The sequence below is a fragment of the Tilletiaria anomala genome (assembly GCF_000711695.1).
Source record: "Tilletiaria anomala UBC 951 chromosome Unknown K437scaffold_111, whole genome shotgun sequence".
NCBI classification, from domain to species: Eukaryota; Fungi; Basidiomycota; class Exobasidiomycetes; order Georgefischeriales; family Tilletiariaceae; genus Tilletiaria; species Tilletiaria anomala.
Window position 1 is genome coordinate 38,365 of NW_013546911.1, and position 21,123 is coordinate 59,487.

The 21,123-nt window shown below is 53.4% G+C and overlaps 9 protein-coding genes across 9 annotated transcripts; 6 read left to right on the forward strand and 3 right to left on the reverse strand.

The window, feature by feature from the left end:
• Positions 1–578: 578 nt before the first annotated feature.
• Positions 579–2,817, forward strand: K437DRAFT_270435 (cyclin-like protein; the record flags this gene model as incomplete). The annotated part of the gene is made up of 3 exons (XM_013385426.1): positions 579–1,963; positions 2,039–2,603; positions 2,689–2,817. The coding sequence occupies 3 exons, from the start codon at positions 579–581 to the stop codon at positions 2,815–2,817; spliced, it is 2,079 nt and encodes a 692-aa protein (XP_013240880.1).
• Positions 2,818–3,354: 537 nt separating this feature from the next.
• K437DRAFT_19493 (uncharacterized protein) lies at positions 3,355–4,474 on the forward strand. Its single transcript, XM_013385410.1, has 4 exons — positions 3,355–3,458; positions 3,525–3,739; positions 3,816–3,870; positions 3,934–4,474. The coding sequence occupies exons 2-4, from the start codon at positions 3,530–3,532 to the stop codon at positions 4,230–4,232; spliced, it is 564 nt and encodes a 187-aa protein (XP_013240864.1). The 5' UTR covers positions 3,355–3,458; positions 3,525–3,529; the 3' UTR covers positions 4,233–4,474.
• Positions 4,475–5,586: 1,112 nt separating this feature from the next.
• K437DRAFT_228298 (uncharacterized protein) lies at positions 5,587–6,135 on the forward strand (the record flags this gene model as incomplete). Its single annotated transcript, XM_013385427.1, has 2 exons — positions 5,587–5,787; positions 5,875–6,135. The coding sequence occupies 2 exons, from the start codon at positions 5,587–5,589 to the stop codon at positions 6,133–6,135; spliced, it is 462 nt and encodes a 153-aa protein (XP_013240881.1).
• Positions 6,136–10,476: 4,341 nt separating this feature from the next.
• Positions 10,477–10,800, reverse strand: K437DRAFT_228308 (uncharacterized protein; the record flags this gene model as incomplete). The annotated part of the gene is made up of 2 exons (XM_013385428.1): positions 10,477–10,545; positions 10,633–10,800. The coding sequence occupies 2 exons, from the start codon at positions 10,798–10,800 to the stop codon at positions 10,477–10,479; spliced, it is 237 nt and encodes a 78-aa protein (XP_013240882.1).
• Positions 10,801–11,044: 244 nt separating this feature from the next.
• K437DRAFT_291751 (Mov34-domain-containing protein) lies at positions 11,045–12,328 on the forward strand. Its single transcript, XM_013385429.1, has 3 exons — positions 11,045–11,614; positions 11,685–12,027; positions 12,102–12,328. The coding sequence occupies exons 1-3, from the start codon at positions 11,130–11,132 to the stop codon at positions 12,183–12,185; spliced, it is 912 nt and encodes a 303-aa protein (XP_013240883.1). The 5' UTR covers positions 11,045–11,129; the 3' UTR covers positions 12,186–12,328.
• Positions 12,259–13,819, reverse strand: K437DRAFT_276161 (uncharacterized protein). The gene is made up of 3 exons (XM_013385430.1): positions 12,890–13,819; positions 12,503–12,788; positions 12,259–12,428 (listed from the first exon to the last, which is right to left on the reverse strand). Exons 1-3 carry the CDS (start codon positions 13,760–13,762, stop codon positions 12,373–12,375), a joined length of 1,215 nt encoding a protein of 404 aa, XP_013240884.1. The 5' UTR covers positions 13,763–13,819; the 3' UTR covers positions 12,259–12,372.
• A 1,130-nt stretch (positions 13,820–14,949) lies between these two features.
• Positions 14,950–16,204, reverse strand: K437DRAFT_259255 (ribosomal protein S7). The gene has a single exon (XM_013385431.1). It carries the CDS (start codon positions 16,114–16,116, stop codon positions 15,232–15,234), a length of 885 nt encoding a protein of 294 aa, XP_013240885.1. The 5' UTR covers positions 16,117–16,204; the 3' UTR covers positions 14,950–15,231.
• A 270-nt stretch (positions 16,205–16,474) lies between these two features.
• Positions 16,475–18,127, forward strand: K437DRAFT_259257 (putative myosin regulatory light chain cdc4). The gene is made up of 4 exons (XM_013385432.1): positions 16,475–16,539; positions 16,693–16,846; positions 17,419–17,632; positions 17,724–18,127. Exons 1-4 carry the CDS (start codon positions 16,537–16,539, stop codon positions 17,773–17,775), a joined length of 423 nt encoding a protein of 140 aa, XP_013240886.1. The 5' UTR covers positions 16,475–16,536; the 3' UTR covers positions 17,776–18,127.
• A 1,735-nt stretch (positions 18,128–19,862) lies between these two features.
• Positions 19,863–21,105, forward strand: K437DRAFT_276164 (cytochrome P450; the record flags this gene model as incomplete). Its single annotated transcript, XM_013385433.1, has 5 exons — positions 19,863–20,097; positions 20,154–20,335; positions 20,420–20,516; positions 20,588–20,828; positions 20,914–21,105. Coding segments are annotated over 5 exons (945 nt in total), but the record flags the coding sequence as incomplete, so codon positions are not given.
• Between the last annotated feature and the right edge of the window lie 18 nt (positions 21,106–21,123).

Here is a 21,123-nt window from a genome sequence, read left to right on the forward strand (position 1 = left end):
CCAGAATGTACACATCGCCTAGGCGCAAACAGGTTCTCCAGTGCCCTTTCAAACAGACCCGGCATCACCAGGCTTAGGTGTTGCTGAAAGTGGCAGTCCACCCGCTGCAGCCGTGAGTTCAGGCGTGAGCACGGAACGCCGACATTCTCACTCCGAGAGACGACGTTCAGTAGAGACGGCTGCAGTTGCACGTGTTCTTCCTTTCACATCGCTTGGAAGCCGGGGGGGGGGATGGCCTGGACGTGGCTCGGACACATCTTTCTCTGATATGGCGCACTGCAGTCGAAATCATGCAAACAAGAAGAATCATTAGCCTGGCGCGAAGCCAGAACCAGGATGGGGACAGTTCTTCCACAGCTGGACAGAGCTCCAGTCCAAGTAAGGAGCAAGAACAGGGTGAGTCTGGCCAGTCAATGTGTCTACAAGAGCGGGAGGCACCGAAAGCTGCAGTGATGAGTGGCGGGGATAAGGGAGGAAGACCTGAATGCCAACAGGTTGAGGAAGGGCGGGTCCTAGCGCATGCTACGCAAGCGGTGCTGAGCTCCGGTGTCGACGCGCATACCAAGCTGAGCCGCAAAATGTCAGCCCAAACTTTATCAGAAAATGAAGCAGATGAATCCATCGAGCGATCCAAAAGCCTGCTGGACCCCATCTCTGACGTAAAAGGCAAGAGTAAGCATGAAAAGTTGAGCGAGCCACCCTCCACGGCAGTTGACTCTCCGGCGCCGGACGCACCTTCCACTTTAGATGCTTTTACGAACGTATCTGCGTCTGACATTCCATTCAAGTCGTCTCAAACGCCACAGTTAGCAACTCTCACTCCACCGAGTGTGGTAGAGCTTGAAACGTGCGCAAAAGGATTTGGCATGCACTCCATGGACAGACCTGGGCCTAGCTCTGGCCTCGTAAAGCAAGCTGTGCTCGGCGGTGCTGCTCAAACAAATGCTTCAGGGCCGATCTCAACGGTTGCCCCTAATCCACCTACGCATCCCTCACTTGAGACACCTCCTGCTGATCAGCAGCCCACGCAAGAGGAAGAACCAGAGATCCACATCAAGGGCAAAGGAAATATCACCGACTCGGCTTCCACCACTGCGGGTGCTTCTGTTCAACCATCACCCGCAGCCATTGGTAGCTCGGCCACGACTCCAGCAACCGGCGTGGCGATGCCTATGTTTTCGCATGCGAATGATGGACATGCGCTGAACGACATAGCCATTAATGTCGAGGAAGAGGGCGAGCCTCTGCGTACTTCGGAAACACAGTGGTGGATCTGCCTTCGCGACCTTGAGTTTGCCCCTTCTGTGATGCATGCCGGTTACACAGTCATGGAAGAGCGGTCGAGGCGCGGGCGAAGCGTCTCCTTCTTGCTGCGGCTGACCGACTACCTTCGACTACCGATCAATGTCACTTCGGCCGCATGCATTTTCTTCCATCGTTTCTTCATGCGCCAGTGCATGACGCCAGCAAACGGATCGAACATTAAGGTTGGGAAAAGCTTCATGCCGCAATGTGTCGCTGCAGCCTGCGTCTTTCTGGCTTGCAAGACGGAGGAATCTCCTCGCAAGGTCGTCCACGTCATCGAAGCTGCCGTGGCCGCAAGTGATCGAACGGAAGAAGGCAGAGAGGCCTTCGAATGTAGGGACTATGCCAAGCGCTTCGGGCGCGCTCGCAGACGCAAGGACACCGGTGAAATCTACGACTATCGGCTTGTGATCGATGAGGAGGAAGTTGCGCGTGATGCTTTGCGCCCCGGCGTCAAGGGCGCAGCCCAGCGCGACGATCGGTTGTGGGGTCCAGTCCGATGGAAGCAGAATATTCTTACGACCGAGATGTGGCTCGCTCAAGCGCTCTGCTTCGATTTCATCGTCTTTCACCCGCATGAATATTTGATCATCATGGCCAGGGAGCTAAATTTTAGCAACAAAATTTTCTGGTCGGCCTGGTTTATTCTGGTCGATTGGTAAGTGGCAGCACAACCCCATCATTCGGATTCCGGTCTCTGACAACTACTCGCCTCATTCCCATTTTGCAACAGCTTTAGAGATCCGATCCTGATTGCTTTCCAACGGACCGTACTGGTAGCAGCTGCGTACAAACTTGGTTGCGACCGATGGGAGATTTCGCCATCACACCTTGACAAGCATGTCCAAAGTATGGAGGTGGATGACGATTTGCAAGAGACTCAGAAGCAGAGCAGTAGCTGGACTTGGCTTAATGCTTTCGGTGTCAGCGAGTTCGAAGTCGCCGAAGCCGCTAGAGCGATTGAGGATATGCAAGCCATCCATGCGGACATGACGATTCCGGTGGAGGAAAGCCTGAAGGCGCGGATCCCAGAAATGCTGAGGAGGGAAGTGCAGCGCCAGAATCGTTCGGTCGCAGCATGCTTCCCAGATGCTGTCTCAAAGCCGTCCGCCCTTCGTACATGGAAGGCCTGCAATGCACCAACCCCGCCATCTCTACCCGGTCCTCCCCTTCCGCTCGGTCCAGCGCCCGCAGGAAACGGCCGCACTCCATCATACATGCCTGGCTCACTGCCATCTCAACCCTCGGCCTCGCGCATTCAGCAAAATGGAGCGACTGTAGCACCTCCGCCATCGGCGGTGAGCCGGCAAGACCTAGGCCAGCCTACACGAAGTCGAGATTATGCTCGTGAAAGATCACCGAGGCGACATGACTTCGGCACAGATCCTCATCCTGCTTCTAGACAGGAAGAAGACCATCCACTCAGACAGCAGGATGCTGCGCAGCCCTCGAAGCGCTCAGACGGCTATGAATTTCGGTCTTCCAAGCCTTCGGGTAAAGAGCCAGAGTTAAGTGCAGAGCTAGCTCATTTTTCTCATCAGCCTGACTGGAAGCCTTCTTCCTTCGCGAACCCCCCGCAGCTCGAGCCAGAAAGCTCACACGCTGCGTCCCAGCAGCCTGAGTGGCGGCCTCGCGGCTCTTTCGGTTCAAACCAGCCTCAGCATCCATGCATGGATGGCTCATTTTCCAACGTTTCTCCCGCTCGTGGGAACGCCAATCACTTCCGAAATCCGCACTCTTCATTTCCTGAAAGTCAAGGCCGCCCTTTCGATGGGCCTGTTACCGTTTCAAGGCATCCTTTCCAGCATGCAGATTCAGTTTGGGTGCACACAAATTGGGACGCCTTGCTCGAGCGCAGAACCGAAACCCAGCTCAAGCTGGACGTCCAGCAACATCTGAATCAATTCGGGCATGTCGTGTCGTCAAAACTTATTCATCAAACGGAGAGGGAGGCTTGGGACGGCCCGCCGGTCGAGACCCTTAAAGGAATTCTTGTTGAATTTCGTGTGAGTACCTGCTGCATTCTAACGCGATCATGACTGCGCACGATTTTGATTCCGTCTACGGCGCATAGACTGCCGAAATAGCCAGTGAGGTACTGCAGTCCTTTTCGCCCCAAGGGGCATCCTATACAAATCGTAGGCTATTTCATGGTACGTGAAAAGGCTTCCAAAACGTCTGCTATGAGCTTACCTGTGCGATGCGATGCATTTCTGCAGATTGCATGCCTCGACTTGAATACTCACGCAAAAGCCCTGAGATGCTCCACGTCAGCGGCTTAGGCAATGTCAGCAAAAGAGAGTTCGAAAGTCCGGCCCACTTCGACGAGGAGGTAGCCACCTTTTTTGGCGGTCCTTCGTGTGTCAGATCCGTCCGTGGGCTGTGGGAGTTCAAGGCTTCACCCCGCCTCAAGGGCATCTATTTTGATTTTGATGTGAGTAATGAAGCACGGAACATTTGCGTCCTTGGGCTGCAAATTGATCATTCTGTTGTGTATGTTGCGAATGCAGTCACCTCAGACCGCCAGAGAGGTCTGTGCCAGGGGAAACGGCCTAGAGTTTGAAGGTGAGTATGAATAAAGTCATTTTCGCTGCTCATAAGCTCAATTCTGATCGGGGCGATTATCAGGACAACGCCTTCGGCTGGAGTTCAAAGGGACTGGTCCAACAGCAGCTCCTAACCCAGGCTTACTTGGCGGCTCAGTAGCTGCGCCAGGTCTTGGAGGTAGACAGTCATTCCGGAAAATACGATTTGATGCTCCACAAAAGGTGGTAAACCTGCGCTTCATTTCGCCTCCCGATGGGGGTGAATTCGATGTTAGGGATCTCTCGCCATTCAACACAGCTGCAGAACCTGATGGACGTTACCACGTTTCAAAACTTGTGAGTTCGGCTCGAAGGTCTCGAGGAGAACACTCTGCTTGCTAACATGCCAAGTGTTGCTTGGGTGACTGCCGCAGCTGTGTGAGAGAATCGCATCAAAGTGGGGCCCAGTTGAGCGGGTCGAAGTCAACCGGAGCGATTGGACCCATCGCGATTGTTTTGATGTCCACATGCAGTCCCGAGAAGATGGACCACGGCTGCTGCAAGTGCGTGCATCCGACCGCTGTCGGCCATCTGCGAGCAACCATGGAGGACAACTTTACTGATTATGTTGCACTTCACCGCCAGGCGCTAGATCGTCTGCCGCTAGAGAGCGGTTTGAGAGTTACCAAAGCACCAGCCATACCTAGCCACCCTCCACGCACACGTTGACCCTGTGAGCCTTTTTTTTTACAAAAGCCGACAGGCATGGGTCTGCGTTGCGCCTTTCTGCATGCACTGGTCGATCCGGCCTTCCATCACGCTAACCCCCAATCACGAGCAAATGTCCGCAACATCATCTGTACACCCGCCATGCAGATCTCTGAATTCTCATTTGGTTTGAATAGAGAATATATACCCTAGGAAGACTCTCGGTCTCAGCCATCATTTGCACCACTCGAGGAAGAGCAACAAGGCTTCCCCAACTGTATCATAGCCGCGTGCATTCATAGCCACGAATAGAGCATTAACATAACATCCAGGCAAGATCATGGAGAAGTCTGAATGGATTTACGGAATGTGGATGATACCAGACGCTTGTAAAACGCGTCTCCTCAACGTCATAGCCTGCCGCTGACGATGACAACGGCGGTGCCCCTTTTGAATAGGCGAAGTCACACATCGGTGTTCCTATATCGCTTGCGTGGGCTCTGGTTATCATAAACAACCATCAATATCTCAACGACGAACCATCATCGCTTGAAGGAGGTTGCCGTTACCCTTGTAAGCGTACAGAGATCCTTCTGAACTCCATCCTTAACCCAAACAAAGATTTCCCCGACGAGCTGTCAAGATGGCACGCAAATCACTCTCGCTTTTCGCTGCGCTCGTGCTCCTCTCCAACGGCGTCGCCAACTCGGCACCCACGGATGGCTTGAGCCAGCTGGTCCTGGGCAACACTCAGGAGGCGCCAATCAAAGTGATCGCCGCGCCATTACCGAGTGGCAACCGCGAGGGAGACTTCATCGACGTGCTTCAAGCGCAGGCGGAGGCCGCGGGGGTCAAGATCGACCTTGGCTTGGATCACATCGCACAAAAGGCAAATGAGGGCTCGCACCGAACCCACCAGGTCGCAGCTGAAGCAGGGAAGGAGTGGGTCTCAGTGCTGCCTGATGGCGACATTGAGGATATCTCCGACACGGTGACTGAATCATCTCTTGCTGCGGAGATGTACGCCGACCTTAATTCTAACAATCACATGCCGTGGAGCTTCAAGCTGTCCAACCCTTCCAGCACGGCTGAGACCAAGGGCGAACCTGGTAGGGGGTGGATCTGGAAGAGCTGTGGTATGGATGCGGACGCTGTCAGAGTCGACAGCATTGATGTTACCCCCGATCCACCAAAACCTGGCCGCAACATGACTGTAAGGGGTACAGGTGTTGTCAGGTCTCTTATCGACGTGAGTCTACTGCTCAGGTTATGTCCTTCTTCCTTTATGTACGAGGCTGCTGACAAGTGAGCATTCTTTTGGCGTTGGAACATGAAGGAGGGAAGCTATGTGGACGTAGTAGTCAAGATCGGCCTCATCAAGCTGCTCTCACGCCGCTTTGACCTCTGCGAGGAAGCCAAGAATGCAAACGCCCAGGTACAATGCCCCATCAAGCCCGGCACGTACGACATTGAGCAGACCGTCGCGCTTCCACGCGAGATTCCGCCTGCCAAGTTCAACGTGCACATCACCGGTGCCACCCAAGCCGAAGAGGACCTCATGTGCCTCGATCTTAGCATCAACTTCATGCATATCTGAGCCGTCAATACCATTGGTCAGATCGAAACCCTACACCCCGATTCCTCTCAACATGTAGCTCACCCGGCAGCCCTAACTTGTAGACCCGTCGTTCACGTTGTAATTGTAGACTCAACGACTTGATGTCAAGAAACGAGGCTACTCCATGAATTTCTCAAGTGCGGGTTCTGCGCGCGGGGTATACGCATTTAATAACGCTTGAGGCGGTACGAGCAATGTCGGTTCCGACGGAGAGCGTTTTGCCTGTCTGTATGACTCGGGCATTGCCTCCCACATGCAGTGTATCATTTTTGCCAGCAGCATGTCGCGATTGATTCCCAGTCCGTCAGACCAGGCCGTCTTAGGGCATTCACCCGTAGGCCACTCACGGGTTTCCCGAGAGACTCCAAGCGCCCCAAAGAAGGTCCTGTTCTTTTCGACGGATCAACCCTGCGGTACGATTGCCGCATCTGCGACGGAAGGTAAGGATCTCGCTGCCCTGTCACGGGGTCGATGCAAGGCACTGAGCAGCGCAGGTACCTTTCCATGATATATATATATATATATTGCCTTTCTCTTTGCTTCTAGCCCAAGGCTGGAATAGACGCCGCGTTGGACGCCTCCTTGTCTGTCACTTGTCTTGCGGCGGCAAGAAAAATCGTATTTGTGGCAAGCCATCCTCTTCGAAGCCTTGCAAGAGATTCCAATCAATGGAATCGACCACAATGTTGAGGCGGAAGCGTGTGACTTCAAAGATTTTCGATGCATTCAGCTGCGAAAAAAGAAAGATTGGGAAAGGCCTCAAAGTACTGTTCCCCCAACTGTTGCATTACACTCACAGTTTCAATACTGACTATCCACTGCACCAGGGACTTTGTGCTAGATAATTGTTATTACCTCCTTCCCCTTTTCTCTATCAACAGTACCATTCGCCAAGCTTGGGTAGACGCTGGCAACAGTCGACAGTCGGACGTGCAGCACCGATGCCTCCGAAGCCAGCATGAAGGGGTAAAGGTCCTGAGACTTGACCGTTCCCTCTTATCATTTCTTCCGATGGAGTTGATTGCCTCTGGGTCATCTGGTTTTAGCGTCCCTTTCCTTGTCACTTTTGGACATGGGGAAAGCGGGCTTGCTCAAAAATTAGTCGAGGACCGCGTATGCTTCAGATGAGACGGCATGGCCTTGCTGATCGCGTCGGCCTATATGTGGGTCCCATCGACGACCTTACACATGCTGATGAATTCGGGGTTTGCATTGAGCGGAGTAGATACAATCGCTGCACTTCGTTCCCCTGCTTTCGACCGGGGTCATCAGCGGCAGCTCATTTTTCTCCCCGTCGATGCACGGCGTGATGGTGACGATAGCATGTAAGTCGCGCGCGATGCAGAAATTCTTCGTGAGTGCAGACGACCAGCCATGTTTTGTCGTACTTTAAGCCTGCCTTTTCGTCGTTGGAGGTCTTTAGGATGGCCTCTCGGCATGATTTCAGCGGGTGGACATACATCGCTTTCATGACGATGGACTTGTGAACGTTTGACGATGCGGTCGAAGGAACTGATGCAGATGAGCCTTGCAGCGAGGACTTGAAGAATTTAATGACACCCGATGCGATCTGCTAGAGAGACCGGTTGAATTTGATGCGTGATTGCGCTGCCTTCTGCTAGATGATATGGCTGAAGAGATGCGCAACTTGCCACCGGTGCGATTAATATAAGCCGACGCCGAGCCTGATGAGCTTGTGATCTGCGCTCGATCAAACAGTGATTTTCCTTTCATTTACGCATGCGCCTGGATGGAATTTTCTGCTAAAATCTGCAAAGGGAACGGTGGCGCAACGCTTCTCGCTTCATAACGGCTTGCATTCAGGTGCCATCCAAGTCTGGAAAAGAGTGGGTGACCAAAGGTCAACCAGTCGTGTCTGTCGGCCAAGCTGTAGTAACTTTTGCCTCAGCCGACTCGGAGGCTCCGTCTCTCGTCTTTGCACTCGCAGGCAAGGATTCCCATTTCGAAGACCCCACGATGTCGTCATCATCTCAGACGAACAGAAGGAGATACAAGCTGGTTTTCGGATAGGGTATTGATGTTTGAATCCGACCGCAGGCGCTTTCCATGAAACGACTTTTGTATGGCATCAAGCAGCAATATTAATCCTGATTACTTAGTTCCGTCGCCCGATCCGCTTCTGCAGCTCTCAGCGGGCTTGCGCCGGGTTACTGCTACCACCGTCAACGCGTCTCAATGCATCAAACGTACGCTCACCTTTTGAAGTGGGCTACGACGGTATTCAAGAGTCTTACAGGAGCTTGCTTGTCCTTATCATCGTATTAGAATTTCGCGAAATTCATGACTTTTTGAAGCGCATATGTCCTTCAAGCTTCAAACAGGAAGAAAGATGGGTTAATTATTTCTCGAGTTCCCATGTGATATTCGCCCCGACCTGACAAGAAGCGAAACCAGCTCAATATCACCATCGATAGATACTTGAAGCACTGAAAGGGGGTATGCATTTCCTTCGCTGTGACTGAGCAAGACAACAGCATGTTGCCGATACTCGACCAACTGAATTCTTGGTCTGAATGACTGCATGGAGGCTATAAATGGCCGGGGATGAAAGCAAACGACATGCATCTTAGTTTTCCGAGATCAAAGCATCCGTCACCCTTCCCCCAGCGTACTCCATATCGCCGAGCTCCTTCTAATTCCCTTTCCCAGAAAAGACGCCATCAAGCCTCGAGACAGTCGATCCCACCTTGGTGGGGACTGCCAAGAACATTCATGTCGGCTCGACCAAGTCGTCGACACCTGCTTCCGCGTCTGGCTTTCTGCAGAAAATGAAATAGCCCCCACCGTTGGGCTACTCCTTCTCGAAACACGGTGCGAGCCTACTACCCTCACTAATGCTGATCCTTTTCATTAACGCCGGAGCTTCCGTGACGGCTTTCTGCCATACGAAGAAACTACGTCATTGTGGCTCGCGTCATGGTTGTTGGCGCCACGGCGGCCGCCATGGCATCGTTCATCTTCCAAAGGTCTCTCCGAGCGTTCAAGTTAGTCGGAAAAGGAGGGGAGCGCAGCCCATTGCCTGAAGCTCTGCGGTGGGCTATTCTCGCTGAGTAAACAGGCGCCAGCTGTTGTCAGCCCTTTGACGCGTTTCAGTGAAAGGTGGGCATCCCTGAATCATACTAGGCAGTATGCATGCTTCACAAAGGGATGTTTTGCTCTGTATTCAGTTCCGCTTCGGCATTCTCCTTGTCACGACCCTTTTCGTCAACGCTTGCGCCTCCAATTCACTCATGGGCTGCTTTCGGTTGCTCTTCCTGACCCCCCAGCATTCTTTCGAAAAGTTGGAATCCAGATGGACTTGACCTCTGTGCTCACCATGCTCGGCCGTCAGTACCCTTTCCACTTGGGATACGTCTCGGCGGGTACTCCCCTGCGACCTGGAGGATACGTCTGGAAAACTTTTGTCTCTGTTGATGGCATAGGTGGCGCCGCCTTCCGCGCCAGGCTCGGCGAGCGGTACTGAGCCAGCGCGCCCTTCCGGACGCGGTGTCGCCAACTGTGCTTACTGATGGACTTTAACGCCATCGCTTTGTTCGGCCTGAAGGTTGGCGTCACCTTCTCAGAAGCGAGCGAAGTTATCGTGTATGATGCAAGCAGGGCCATTGCTTTCCTCTGGGAGGGGGTCGGTTGGGGGTCGGTGTCCCTTTTGTACAATTAGCTCTGGTGAAGGAGCATGACTGGTTCCGCCAGTTAAAATGACCTTGCGTCCTGCAAAAGTGTAGTCGGACGTTCTCGCTATAACCAGAGCGCTGGTGTGCCATGCGCAAGATGAGCTCACGGCCTAGTCAGCGGTTCTCAATGGATTTCGGTGAATTGAGGTGTGAGGTATGCAAAACGGAACTGTGTCTCTGCGACGCGCATTTTGCATAAGCGAGAGAAAACAAGTGCTTGAGACTTGCAAACCTATTCGTTCTGTCGGGCGCGCCTTGATGCATCCGAACAAAGTAAAGTACACAGTTGGATGAGGCAAAAGCGCTGCATGAGGGGCAGGTGGACATCCGCCAGAAGCCAGAGCAACATGGCATCAAGCGCGGCACGCGTGATGAAGAGGGTGGAATCTGATGTGCTTCGATTGTTTCCTTTACTGCCGAAGCTGCAATTGGCTCTGCTCGTGACGGACTCGGACAGGATTCAAAGCTACTGCTTGGCTGGCAAGCCAATATGCAGGCTCCGGTGTGCCATCATATGGCTGAGATAGCCGTTAGTGCACGTTCAGCGTTGCTCAATTTGGCGGCGCCTGCATTGATCGTTCGTTCCACCCCCATCTATGGAGAATTGAGAGAGTCAAAGTCGAGCAAATCACACTTGCTTGCTGAAGCGAGCGAGGTGGTAATTGATTGTTGGCTTTGAGACCGCTTGCTTCTTCGCCTGTGAGACGCAATCCCCGGGGGAAGGATCAGTGTGTACTTCAGCCAAGACTCCTTCGCTGCCTGCGCCCCAAAAAGAAAAGATTACCTTGGTTCGCATGCACGCCTGCAGAGCCCTCGCACTCTCGGCACATTGTCCTTGGCTTGAGAGGTCATTGTAGCTTGCCCAGCATGCGAGCATAGTGGCAAACTCAGCGGCGCAGGCCGCCGTTCGCACCTCCTTCTTCGGCCGCACTTTGAGCTTGTTAATCTTCATGATGCGCCTTATCTGCCTTGCCGCCAGCTTCGCTGCGCTACGTGCTGCCTGGAGATTTGGAGAGCGCCTTAAAAGGTGAAGGTTGGATTTGCCAAAGGAGTGAGAAAGTATGGTGCATTGAGAATGTCTTTATATACATTAAAGGCGCGCAGGAGAGAGGGGGATTCCGCCCGAAAAATTTGGTGCAGTCGCTCAAGAAGATCTTCTAATAGCATGTCTTTCTGTAGTCCACAACACACCGATAGTGATACCTTCTTGTCATCAGCGCAGCGCTGGTTTTGACAAGCAATTTCTTGCACGTAACTCCTACCTCGAAGCACAGTGCCATCATGTCGCTCATCGCTTCCTCTTCATCGGCGCTGAACCTCGCCTTCCCGCCCTCGGTCGGCGCCGGCGCCCAGCACTCGCGCTCGCTTTCCAGCGTCTCGGTCCATCCCGTCGCACTCTTCAGCATCCTTGACCACTACCTGCGGCGACGTGCAGATGCCGAGGACGCTCGTGTGATCGGCACGTTGCTTGGAACCCGTACAGAGTCCGAGGTGGAGATCCGGTCCGCTTTTGCTGTCCCGCATGATGAGACGGAAGATCAGGTTTCCGTGGAGATCGAATACCACAGGAGCATGCTAGAGTTGCACACCCGAGCGAACCCCAACGAGGTTGTTGTTGGCTGGTATGCGACTGGTTCGGACCTCAACTCATACTCAGCTCTCATTCAGGACTTTTACAGCAAGGAGACAGCCCCTCAGCAGGCAGTGCACTTGACCATGAACACCGACTTGCAAGATGAAAACTTGGGTGTCAGGGCATGGGTCTCGTGAGTGACGACATAATGTTCATAGCTGCTCCAATTGAAGCTCATTTTTTCTCTCGCAATTTCTCCACAGGTCGCCAATTGGACTTACACCAAAGGCATCCTCCACTGCTTTCCTTCCACTCCCTGTCAACCTCTTCTACTCTCCATCGGAGCGACCAGCGCTTTCGATGCTGGCGTCGCAGACCTCCACGCCCATGTCCGACATGGACGCTCTCGCTGCTTCCCTCAAGCAGGTGCAAGCTCAGCTCGATCGAGTGCTTACGTACGTGCGGCAAGTCATCAGCGGCGAGAGACGGGGGGATCCGGCTATCGGGCGGTTCATCCTGGATGCGATCAGCAAGGTGCCCGTGGGCAGTGCCACAAATGAGAATGGGGAGAGCAAGCTCGAGGAGCTGTTCAACACTCACCTACAAGTCAGTGGGAACCACGCGGGCGAACATATGTGCCGTAAAGATGCAAAGACACTGACTTCTTCCTCCATCTTAAGGACATTCTCATGGTCTCCTACTTGGCGAACGTCGTGCGCGGTCAGGCCGAAATCTCGTCGCGATTAACGCTGCTAACTGCTTAATCGCATGGCCAGCACACATAGGCACGAGCAAAAGAGTGACATAGCCGACTGTCGCTCCTTAACGGTTTTCCTCCGCCTGGAAGGTACTCATGTATTACTAGACTCCTACAAACGATCACTACACTGTCGCCATTTGTAGACAGCAATCCATGCTAAAGCTGATGCCCTGCTGGCGGGGGTATACATTTCATCGGAATACGTGATTCTCAGACGTGGTTAGTACGATAAAGCGCGTGGTATTATCTGTTCGTTGTAGAGATATCAGCCGCACGTAAGACGATGATGCACAGATAGACGAAAAGGCGCAGTCAACGTACTGTGAGCGTCCTGTATATCAGACCGTGCTACTTGCACCCCTAGACGCGCCGCTGCAAACTCAGATGCGATCGCGGCGCGGATCCCTTCCGTTCCCGCTCTTTCCTTCACGCCTTCAGCGTCAACTTTCGAATCCACGCCTGCGTCTGCTTCATGTTTGCCGTAGGAATCCACTCGGATATCAGCGCCCAAAAGCAGCTTCGATGCAGCCAGTGCTGTGGATGCAACATGGATGCGCTTAGCGTTGGGCAAATACTTTGAGAGAAATGTCTTGCACTGTCCAAGAGCCTGTGTCAAGTAGATGTGGGATTGATCACACGTGAGGGTGCCAAGCGTGAATTGGGTGCATAAGCGACATATTGAGACGCTGGTATAATACTCAGACTCACTTGCTCATGCGAGGCGACCTCTGAGATTTCCTCCAAGGCCGCGCAAGGAAGTATATCCTCCTCGTCAGATATATCCTCGCCATTCCCATTGGCAGTCGTTACAAATAGTTCTGCTGTATCATCCGATTTGCTAGATGTGGCGGTGTAGCCTCCAGGAGAGTGGATCCTTTGCCTCATTGAAGCTTTTTCATGCTCTAAGTCCTGCATATATTTCTTTCGCAGGTATGTTGCATCCATTGGCGACAGCAACAGGGCATGTCGCACTGACAGAGTGGCCCCGCTGACGATCCGAATGGACAGCGGCGCCGAGCCGCACTTCAAGTCGAATACCAAGTCTTCATTTTGAGACGCAGCGCTGAAAGGTGATCCACCGTTCGCTGGTGCGCTCTCGTCTTCTATCGAACTCTGCGACGACACTGACGATGTGCTTGGTTCCGGTCGGGGTCGCACAGCCACAGGAACTTCCTTGAGATATAGGCAGTCCATCGTCTCCTTAACGGGTCCATAGAAGCTGTTCTCGATCGGTAGCACGACATATTGCTCTTCCGGCGCGGCGGCCATAGATGGTGTGTCCTCATCTTTGTCAAATGTGAGAGCTCCCTGCATGGCCGCAGACAACGAGTCGAATGCGGCGCGGATGTTCGGATACGCCTGGTATCGAATATCGACTGAACTTACTTGCGAAAATGATGCGGTCGCTGCCTGATGTGAAAAGGTACCTTCAGGGCCCAAGTAGGCTACGGCAATCGACCTTTTCGATCTTGAGGTCTTGTCTCCGCTGTTGCCTTCCACATTCTCCGCTACAGTCTCTTTCGTCGCTTCACTTTTGCACGCCTCGTCCACGCTATCCGTTGGTTTGATCTTCTGTGCCATGTCTTCTGCTTAATATTTCCGATGTTCGCGCCACCAGCACGAGGGCCCTTGAAGCCTTGGCGCTTGACGTCCTTCAGCGAAGGTAGAAACACAATCGTTTACCAAGCCCAAATCATTCGTTGTTCATCCTCCATCCATCTTACCTCCCAGAGTGCAGTTCACACATTGTCTATTCCATTTCCATTCCATGCTGTGCTTGGCTCAGGGGAGACGAACCCATATATATATATATATACGAGGTACGACCATACAGCCAGCACTGGTTGTTATTGGGCATCAACACCTGGTCATCCGTAGGGCCAGGCATCCAATACCATCGCAACAAGAGCTTGCATCTACTACAGAAAATCACCCCATGAAAATTTGGCAGGAATCGCAAGTACACGGGGCTTGCGCGGTCGTCCGACCCACCCGTTGGTCGAAGCGCCTCGTCGCAGCGTCGAAGGGGTTTCTGTTGGGCACCGATTGCCTTCCCAGCATTTTCTTTTACTGAGCTCGGGACAGTTAAGTTTATGGGCAATGTTCCTCCGCTCGAGTGATCTGTCAGAATTCTGCACGCCACACGGGTGATACACGAATGCCACGAGATTAACCGTCACCGGGTACTCAGATAATACCACCTTTCCTTAAAGAGAAGCTCGTACATGTTCATTCAAACGATAGACTTCTGTGTGCCCCTGTGCAAGAGATGGAGTCAGAAAAATGCGGCTCAGACCTAGAATCGTGACGCATCGTCTCCTCACTGGGCGTCAAATATATATTTATTTAACGACTAGGTCTCATGCCGATGCCTGCGCTTTGGGAGCCGACAAGCTTGTTGTTCGCTGGGTCGTCGACAACGGGGCAGCGCGCCAAATCGCGAATGACTCATGAGGTGTCGTCGTTGAGCAACTAACAGCTACACTTCCTGGTGGACACATGCAGATGCTGAGAAGTCAGTCTTTCTCGATGGGATGAACCCAGCTTGAGTCGATGCCGATACTAGAATTGAGTGGACGATCCGCAAGTCTCAAGCTCGGAATGAAAGGCTACGACTTCAACACACAATTAATGTTGCTTGTATGTAGAAGGCTCCTCATGTTCTCTCCATCAGCGTTTTGCGTTTACAGCTTCTTCGGAAATAATCGAAATGCGAATGGAGCCCCCGAAAAGGTCATTGTACTGAACATCCGACAAAGTCAAGGTACTATATTTCATATTTCGAGCGCCCTTTGACTCTCTACGATACATAATGCGGACGCGACCTTTCGTGGTCTGCTTCAAGATGGTCCATCGCAAATTTGCCCGCTGATGACCCCCATGTCAACCTAGAGCGTCATTGTCACTGACATGTGTCCGGATGTTGTTGAAAGAGTGTAGTCTTTCACTACGTTCATTAATCGTCAAACTCAACAAGCGCATCTTGTTCGGGCTCATACGAGAACGAGGGAAGCTTGAAGATGAGACAAGGCAGCTGCTTATGTACATTCTCAGATGCGGACCGAGGCATTTGCCCTGTTCGCCAGCGCAACCTTGTGGATCTCTTCCTTCCTCTGCAGCACGCTGCTGTTCCCTTCGACGACAGCGATGACCTCTCTTGCTACCCTTGCACTGAGCTCTGCATCACCCCTCTTTTTGCTGGCCTCGAGGATGGAAACGATTGCTCGGCGCGTGCGCTGCTTTTCGTTGAGCGGCAGCGGCACTTGGACCTGCTTGCCTCCTGATTTTGACGACTGCATGCGCACTAGCGGTGATGCGAGCTCGATGGCGGCGCTGAGGATGGGCAAAGGTGACGAGTTGGTTGCACGCATCAGATGGCCCAGGACGTCTGAGACTTGGCGCATCGCTTTGGCCTTCTTGCCATCTTTCGTTAGCAGACCGACGATTGTCGCGAGAAGCGGGTTCGTCGCTGGCGGGATGTTGTCTGGGGTGTAGCCTGGCCTTTTCTGAAGGTAAGGGTTGGAGAGAGGCTGCGCCAAGCGCTCGCTGGGCATTCGGACTGAATTTTGTTGTTGCCCGGGCGAAGGAGGAGAAGCACTACCGTTAGAGAGGCCTTGTACGCGGCCCGCAGCGGCCTGGCGTGCTTCGAACGTCCTTCGCCGAGCGCGAGTGGCCGAAGCTCCAGGTGAGAAGCTGGACGGTCGTACATCCTCCCCAGTCTTGTTTCCTAGCACTCGAGCAAGCTCTGCCGGCGTGCTGGAACTGGGAGAAGAAGGGCGATGAGCTCGTGCTGGCGATTCGGGCGACTCTGCGCCGAGTAAAGTGGAAGAGGTGATGCTTCTGGAGAAGCGCGAGGGGCAGATGCACTCCCAGGAAGGCCGGACGCTGTGCCGGGAGAGAAGCACACGCGATGTGCTCGCAATGGAAGAGGCCATTTCTGCACAGAGCCTGGTGGTGGCTGTAGCGCTGGTAAAGGATGATAACTTGCTTGTGGTGTGAAAAGACATACTTTGGGACTCAACCAGAAGAAAGTTATGTGAAGAGTATGGTGATCCAGGCGAGTCGCAAAACGAAAAGGAAGGTCACAGTTGGAACCAAGTCGAAGATGTTTAAATGTAGTTCAGGAGGATATGAACCAACCAGCTAAGCGAGGAATGAGGGGCCCGAGCGCGCACGCGCAGTCACTCAGTATCCACCGCGCCGACATCACCAACAACAGCACATCTCATCGCCCTTCCAAAGGCCACCCACCCTTCTTCTGTCATTCTTTCCTCGTGTTCGCTCTCGATACAAACTGTATGTTTACGTCGACCGCTTGTACGCGCCTCTTTTCAGATAAGACAGACATATCCACGATGGTAGGTGTTTTGGTTGCATGCTGTGCTCTCTGCGTGAACCATGCTTACGCTCTTTCGTCTATGCGTTCCGCGATCCACCACCTCTTCACGATTCGCACGATATCATCGTCCTTGCTCGTATTACTGTTCTTACTGATGGCTGCATCCACGCAGGCCGATGCAGAGTACAAGGAAGCCTTCGCGCTCTTCGACAAGAAGGGCAGCGGTACTGTCGCACGCGAGTCGCTCGGCGACTTGCTCCGCGCCCTCGGACAGAACCCAACGCAGGCGGAGGTTGGTGAACTCGCGGCGCAGTCGCCAAAAGAGAGTGAGTCGAGGATGCATGAACGCTCTCCGAAGGGGCTATGAACCTCAGTGAATAAGGAAGGGTGTGAGAGCGAATGGCAGTCGGTATACCCCTCGATAATTCGCCTTTACGGTATATGAGGCGCGAGCAGCACCTCGGCGCTCTAATACGCGGTGTACGCTGCGATGTCAATAAGGGGCGGGAGTGGATGGCTATTGAGGAAGCTCGGTGGATGCGCAGATAGGCGAGCTCTTTGCAAGTGAGGAAATGTTTATTCTTCCATGCGGCTGTCCGCAGCTGCCGTGTCTCTACGTCAGAAACACCCGAAATGTGAAGGCGGCGGGCGAAATTTATTTTGCAAAGCTTATCAATTAGCGGTTGGAAGCTGAAGAGACGAGTTGTATTCGCGATTGGGAGCTTAAACTGTGGGAACAAGTTGGAAGGGGAGCTAGGGCGCGGGGCGGATGCGGCTTTCAACGAAAGGCGGAAAGGCAACGTACACAGGATTGTGGGAAGAGTCCCGTGCATGGCATTGTCTACGTTGGGATGGAAATGCAAGCTGATCGATCAACCTCTGCGACTCTGGCACACAGTCGACTTCAACACCTTCCTCAATATCCTGCACCGGCCGAACGGCTTCAAGCCTGCAGGCACCCCGGAGGAGTTCATCCGCGGCTTCCAGGTATTCGACAAGGAAGGAAATGGGTACATTGGTGCGGGCGAGTTGCGATACGTGCTCACCAGCTTGGGCGAGAAGCTGAGCGATGAGGAAGTGGACGAGCTGCTCAAGGGCGTGCAGGTCGGCCCGTGAGTGTTAGACCCGAGAGGGCAAAGGAAAGCATGCACGCAGAGCTGTTGCTGATGCCCGATTGAATCGAATCTGCGCTGCGCTACACAGTGACGGAAATATCAACTACGAGCAGTTCGTACGCCAGATACTGAGCCAATAGACACCTGGCGTGGCATCAGATGGCGGGGGGTGCTCGCTTCCCTCTGCCCGCACACAGGCTGCCTGTTATCGTCAGACCCGTTGACTCGTCCAGGGAGGATCTCCAGACGGATCGATCGACCCGTGTCCGGCTGGCTGGGCTGGAATTCGCGTTCGGGCCCCAGTTCGAATGTGAAATGTAGTAGTATATCGTAATGACGCGCCTCCCTTGCACTGGTCTGTTCTGTTCCGTTCGGACCCCGGTGCTCTCTGGATGCCTTAACAGCCTCGAGTCAACTTTTCTCCGTCCGTTCCAGTCTCTCTCGGACACATGACGAGCACGAGCCAGAGGTAGTCGGCACAGCCTAGAGTCCGCCGTCCGACACAGGCTCTCCCCTCTTCGCCTTGCATTCCTATAGGGAAGAACGGAGAGAGTATTATATTTATCACACCTCTGATATTTAGGGTTGCGCCGCTGGTTGAACGATCAAGGGAAGCAGCAAGTGCGAGCAATCGATATCATGGAGTTTTATGGAAAGGATGATGAGCGTCGTAACCGAAAGGCGTTTGGCATGTGCCACTTGGAAGTATTGGATCCCAAAGAGCCAGCCGACAAACATAAAAATCGATCAATCCCGACTTGCATTGAGAGCTGCAAGTTCACATGAATTGTACCAAGTCTACCGGGTCTATACAAGGTAAGCACCAGGCCCTCGAGCACCTCGTCGCTGGTCCTTGGTTTGCTTTGCCATCCGTGGGACGTGGAGGAAGTTGCCAAGCCAGGCTGATACCCCCGGATGTCGCGGCTGGTCACATTTTGAGAGAAGAGGGTAGGGAAGGAGGAGACGTCTGATTCACTTCAGGTAAATATCTTGGAAAAGTCCACCCACACACTCCCTTCGATGGTTCTCATATTGCCCCATTGCTCAATGAATCGACCCGCGAACGAGCAACTCCCACCATTATTTAGTCCATCGCCAGACCGGGAAGGCTCCACATGACCGTATCTCCTCTGCCAATCACATCCATGGTGTCATCGCAAGGCTCGGTGGCCTCAGCCTATCATAGACGTGGGTGACTCTCCAATCACACTACTTGCCTTCAAATCTGCCAGCGATCAACATCCGCTAAATTCAATTGAACAAGCATTGCCGCCTGTGTGTTTGCATTGCGTCGCCACCAATCACTTTCCGGTCTTGATTTAATTCTTCTTGCCATCACCAAAGGCCACAAAGGCTGAACGCGAATAGGCTGGGCATCACAAGAGTATGTGTGAATCAGTGAGACTATGAAAGCAGACAGAACAAAGAGAATCGCATACAACCATACCCGGAGGGTGATGGCAGCCGCGAAGTTTCAAAGTGACAGGATGCTGGCTTTCGTGTTACTCGAGGGCTTCGTGGGAGGCGCCTTCTAGACTGATGCCGCAAAGAGGGTCATGGCAGTGACTTGTGCATGCCTAACGCCGGTGAGAATAGTTTAAGTCCGCCGAGAAGCGGGGCGTCGCGGACAGCTTGTAGCGCAGGCCGCGGCTATTCGCGGCGTGCTGACCCCATTGGATCCGTTCAGAGTAGATAAAAAAAATAGCCGATGGGGCTGGCGAAATCAGTATGTTGTTCGCAGGAGGAAGTTGTGCTCGCAAGCTGCAAGCCCGGCAAAAGGATGCGTGAAACCTCCTCTGAACCCTCCCCTATACACGAGTTTGAACTCACATCCGGCTAGACATCCGGAGCCGGCAGGCGGGTGGCGAGACCCGAGACTGTGAGTTGGGGTGGAGGATTGCCTGTCGCCCGTGGCTGTGCGTGGACTGCAACATGGAGCGTGGCGCAAAGTTGCGCCGCACTGCACCGCCCATACGAAGTGACATAGTTTCCATGCTAGCAAGCGTGTGTAGTACAAGTAGCACGCAAGCTGCTTTTGTTGCATACCCTAGAACCCTTGAGTGTAGATATATATATTAGACCGGCTCCACAGTCCACAGACTGGAGACACCAATGCTCTCGTCAATGCGTTCCACGTCCAGCTTGCTCTGTGACATCCGACTGAACCATAAGCAGCATCTGGCGCCGCTTTGCCTAATCCTCCATCCCTTCATCTCACCCTTTCGCCATGGCTGTTTCGCAAGGCCAGGCAGCCGAGCACCGGCCGATTCCCCAGCCCGCGGAGCGTTTCTTGACCAGTAACCTCACCGATATCCACTTCACCGAGAGCCTTCCCGACCTGGTCCGGCTCAGCGCGATTTACGGCCCTATTTACCAGCTTCATCTGCTCGACCAGCACACCGTCTTCCTTTCCAGTCATGAGCAAGTCGACCACGCCTGTGATGGGGGCAAGTTCGAGAAAGGTATCGGCGCCCCTTGCGCGAGGTGCGAAACTTCGCCGGCGACGGTCTTTTCACAGCCTTTGGAGATGCGCCGATCTGGAGTCTCGCTCATCGCATCCTATTTCCTGCCATTGGACCGCTGGCCATCCGCAAGATGCAGCCCATGATGGTGGACGTCATCAGTCAGATGCTTCTCCATTGGGAGCACCATGCTGGTCAGCCGTTCGAGGCTGCAGAGCAGTACACCAATCTTACCTTTGTGCTTATATCTACAGCACGCGCTAAAAGAAGGAAAGAACAATTCTGACCCTTTTCTTTCCCTTCTGTGCTTACGCTGCAATAGGACACAATCGCGTGGTGCACCTTCAAGTACCGCTTCAACAGCTTCCATTCGGCCACCCCACACCCATTCATCAGCACAATGGCCTCCTTGCTCAAAGGTAAGTGTGCCTGCTGAAGCCTTCACTCTGGACGGAGTCCCGCTAAAACGCCTGCCTGACCCGCTCCTCAGAATCTAGCGCGCGTGCCAAACGCCCGGGCATTCTCAAGAAGCTGATGTTCATGAGCGACGCCGAGTATACTCGCAACATCCAAGCCTTGCTCAAGCAGTGCGACGAAATCATTGAGGCCAGATGCAAGTACCCAGACCCTGATGCGCATGACTCGCTCAACAACATGTTCTTGGACCGTGACCCTTCGACGGGAGAAGCTTTGTCTGACGAGAACATCCGTTATCAAATGGTTACCTTTTTGTGAGTGCAGGTGGCAGTTTCACAAGAGGAGTAGATTATAGCTGACACTCTCTCCGGCTGCGGCGTGTGCTTGTATCTCCTCCAGGATCACCGGCCATGAGACCACCTCTGGCTTGCTCTCCTTCGCGACTTACTTTATGCTCAAGAACCCGGTCATTTTACGCAAAGCACGCGAGGAGGCGGAAAACGTGATTGGCGAATCGGGTGGCGACATGATGAAGATGAACGCAAACAAGCTCAAATATATTGACGCCATTCTCAAGGAGACCCTCCGCCTGTGCCCTTCTGCACCTGC

Coding starts and splice junctions, on each gene's coding strand:
- K437DRAFT_19493 (XM_013385410.1), top strand. CDS start 3,530: ATGCCTCGACTTGAATACTCACGCAAAAGCCCTGAGATGCTCCACGTC. Junction 3,740..3,815: donor GCATCTATTTTGATTTTGAT/GTGAGTAATGAA, acceptor TTGCGAATGCAG/TCACCTCAGACCGCCAGAGA. Junction 3,871..3,933: donor AAACGGCCTAGAGTTTGAAG/GTGAGTATGAAT, acceptor GGCGATTATCAG/GACAACGCCTTCGGCTGGAG.
- K437DRAFT_291751 (XM_013385429.1), top strand. CDS start 11,130: ATGTCGCTCATCGCTTCCTCTTCATCGGCGCTGAACCTCGCCTTCCCG. Junction 11,615..11,684: donor GGTGTCAGGGCATGGGTCTC/GTGAGTGACGAC, acceptor ATTTCTCCACAG/GTCGCCAATTGGACTTACAC. Junction 12,028..12,101: donor TGTTCAACACTCACCTACAA/GTCAGTGGGAAC, acceptor CTCCATCTTAAG/GACATTCTCATGGTCTCCTA.
- K437DRAFT_276161 (XM_013385430.1), bottom strand. CDS start 13,762: ATGGCACAGAAGATCAAACCAACGGATAGCGTGGACGAGGCGTGCAAA. Junction 12,789..12,889: donor AGGTCGCCTCGCATGAGCAA/GTGAGTCTGAGT, acceptor TACTTGACACAG/GCTCTTGGACAGTGCAAGAC. Junction 12,429..12,502: donor TGATATACAGGACGCTCACA/GTACGTTGACTG, acceptor TACAACGAACAG/ATAATACCACGCGCTTTATC.
- K437DRAFT_259255 (XM_013385431.1), bottom strand. CDS start 16,116: ATGGCCTCTTCCATTGCGAGCACATCGCGTGTGCTTCTCTCCCGGCAC.
- K437DRAFT_259257 (XM_013385432.1), top strand. Junction 16,847..17,418: donor GGCGCAGTCGCCAAAAGAGA/GTGAGTCGAGGA, acceptor TCTGGCACACAG/TCGACTTCAACACCTTCCTC. Junction 17,633..17,723: donor AAGGGCGTGCAGGTCGGCCC/GTGAGTGTTAGA, acceptor TGCGCTACACAG/TGACGGAAATATCAACTACG.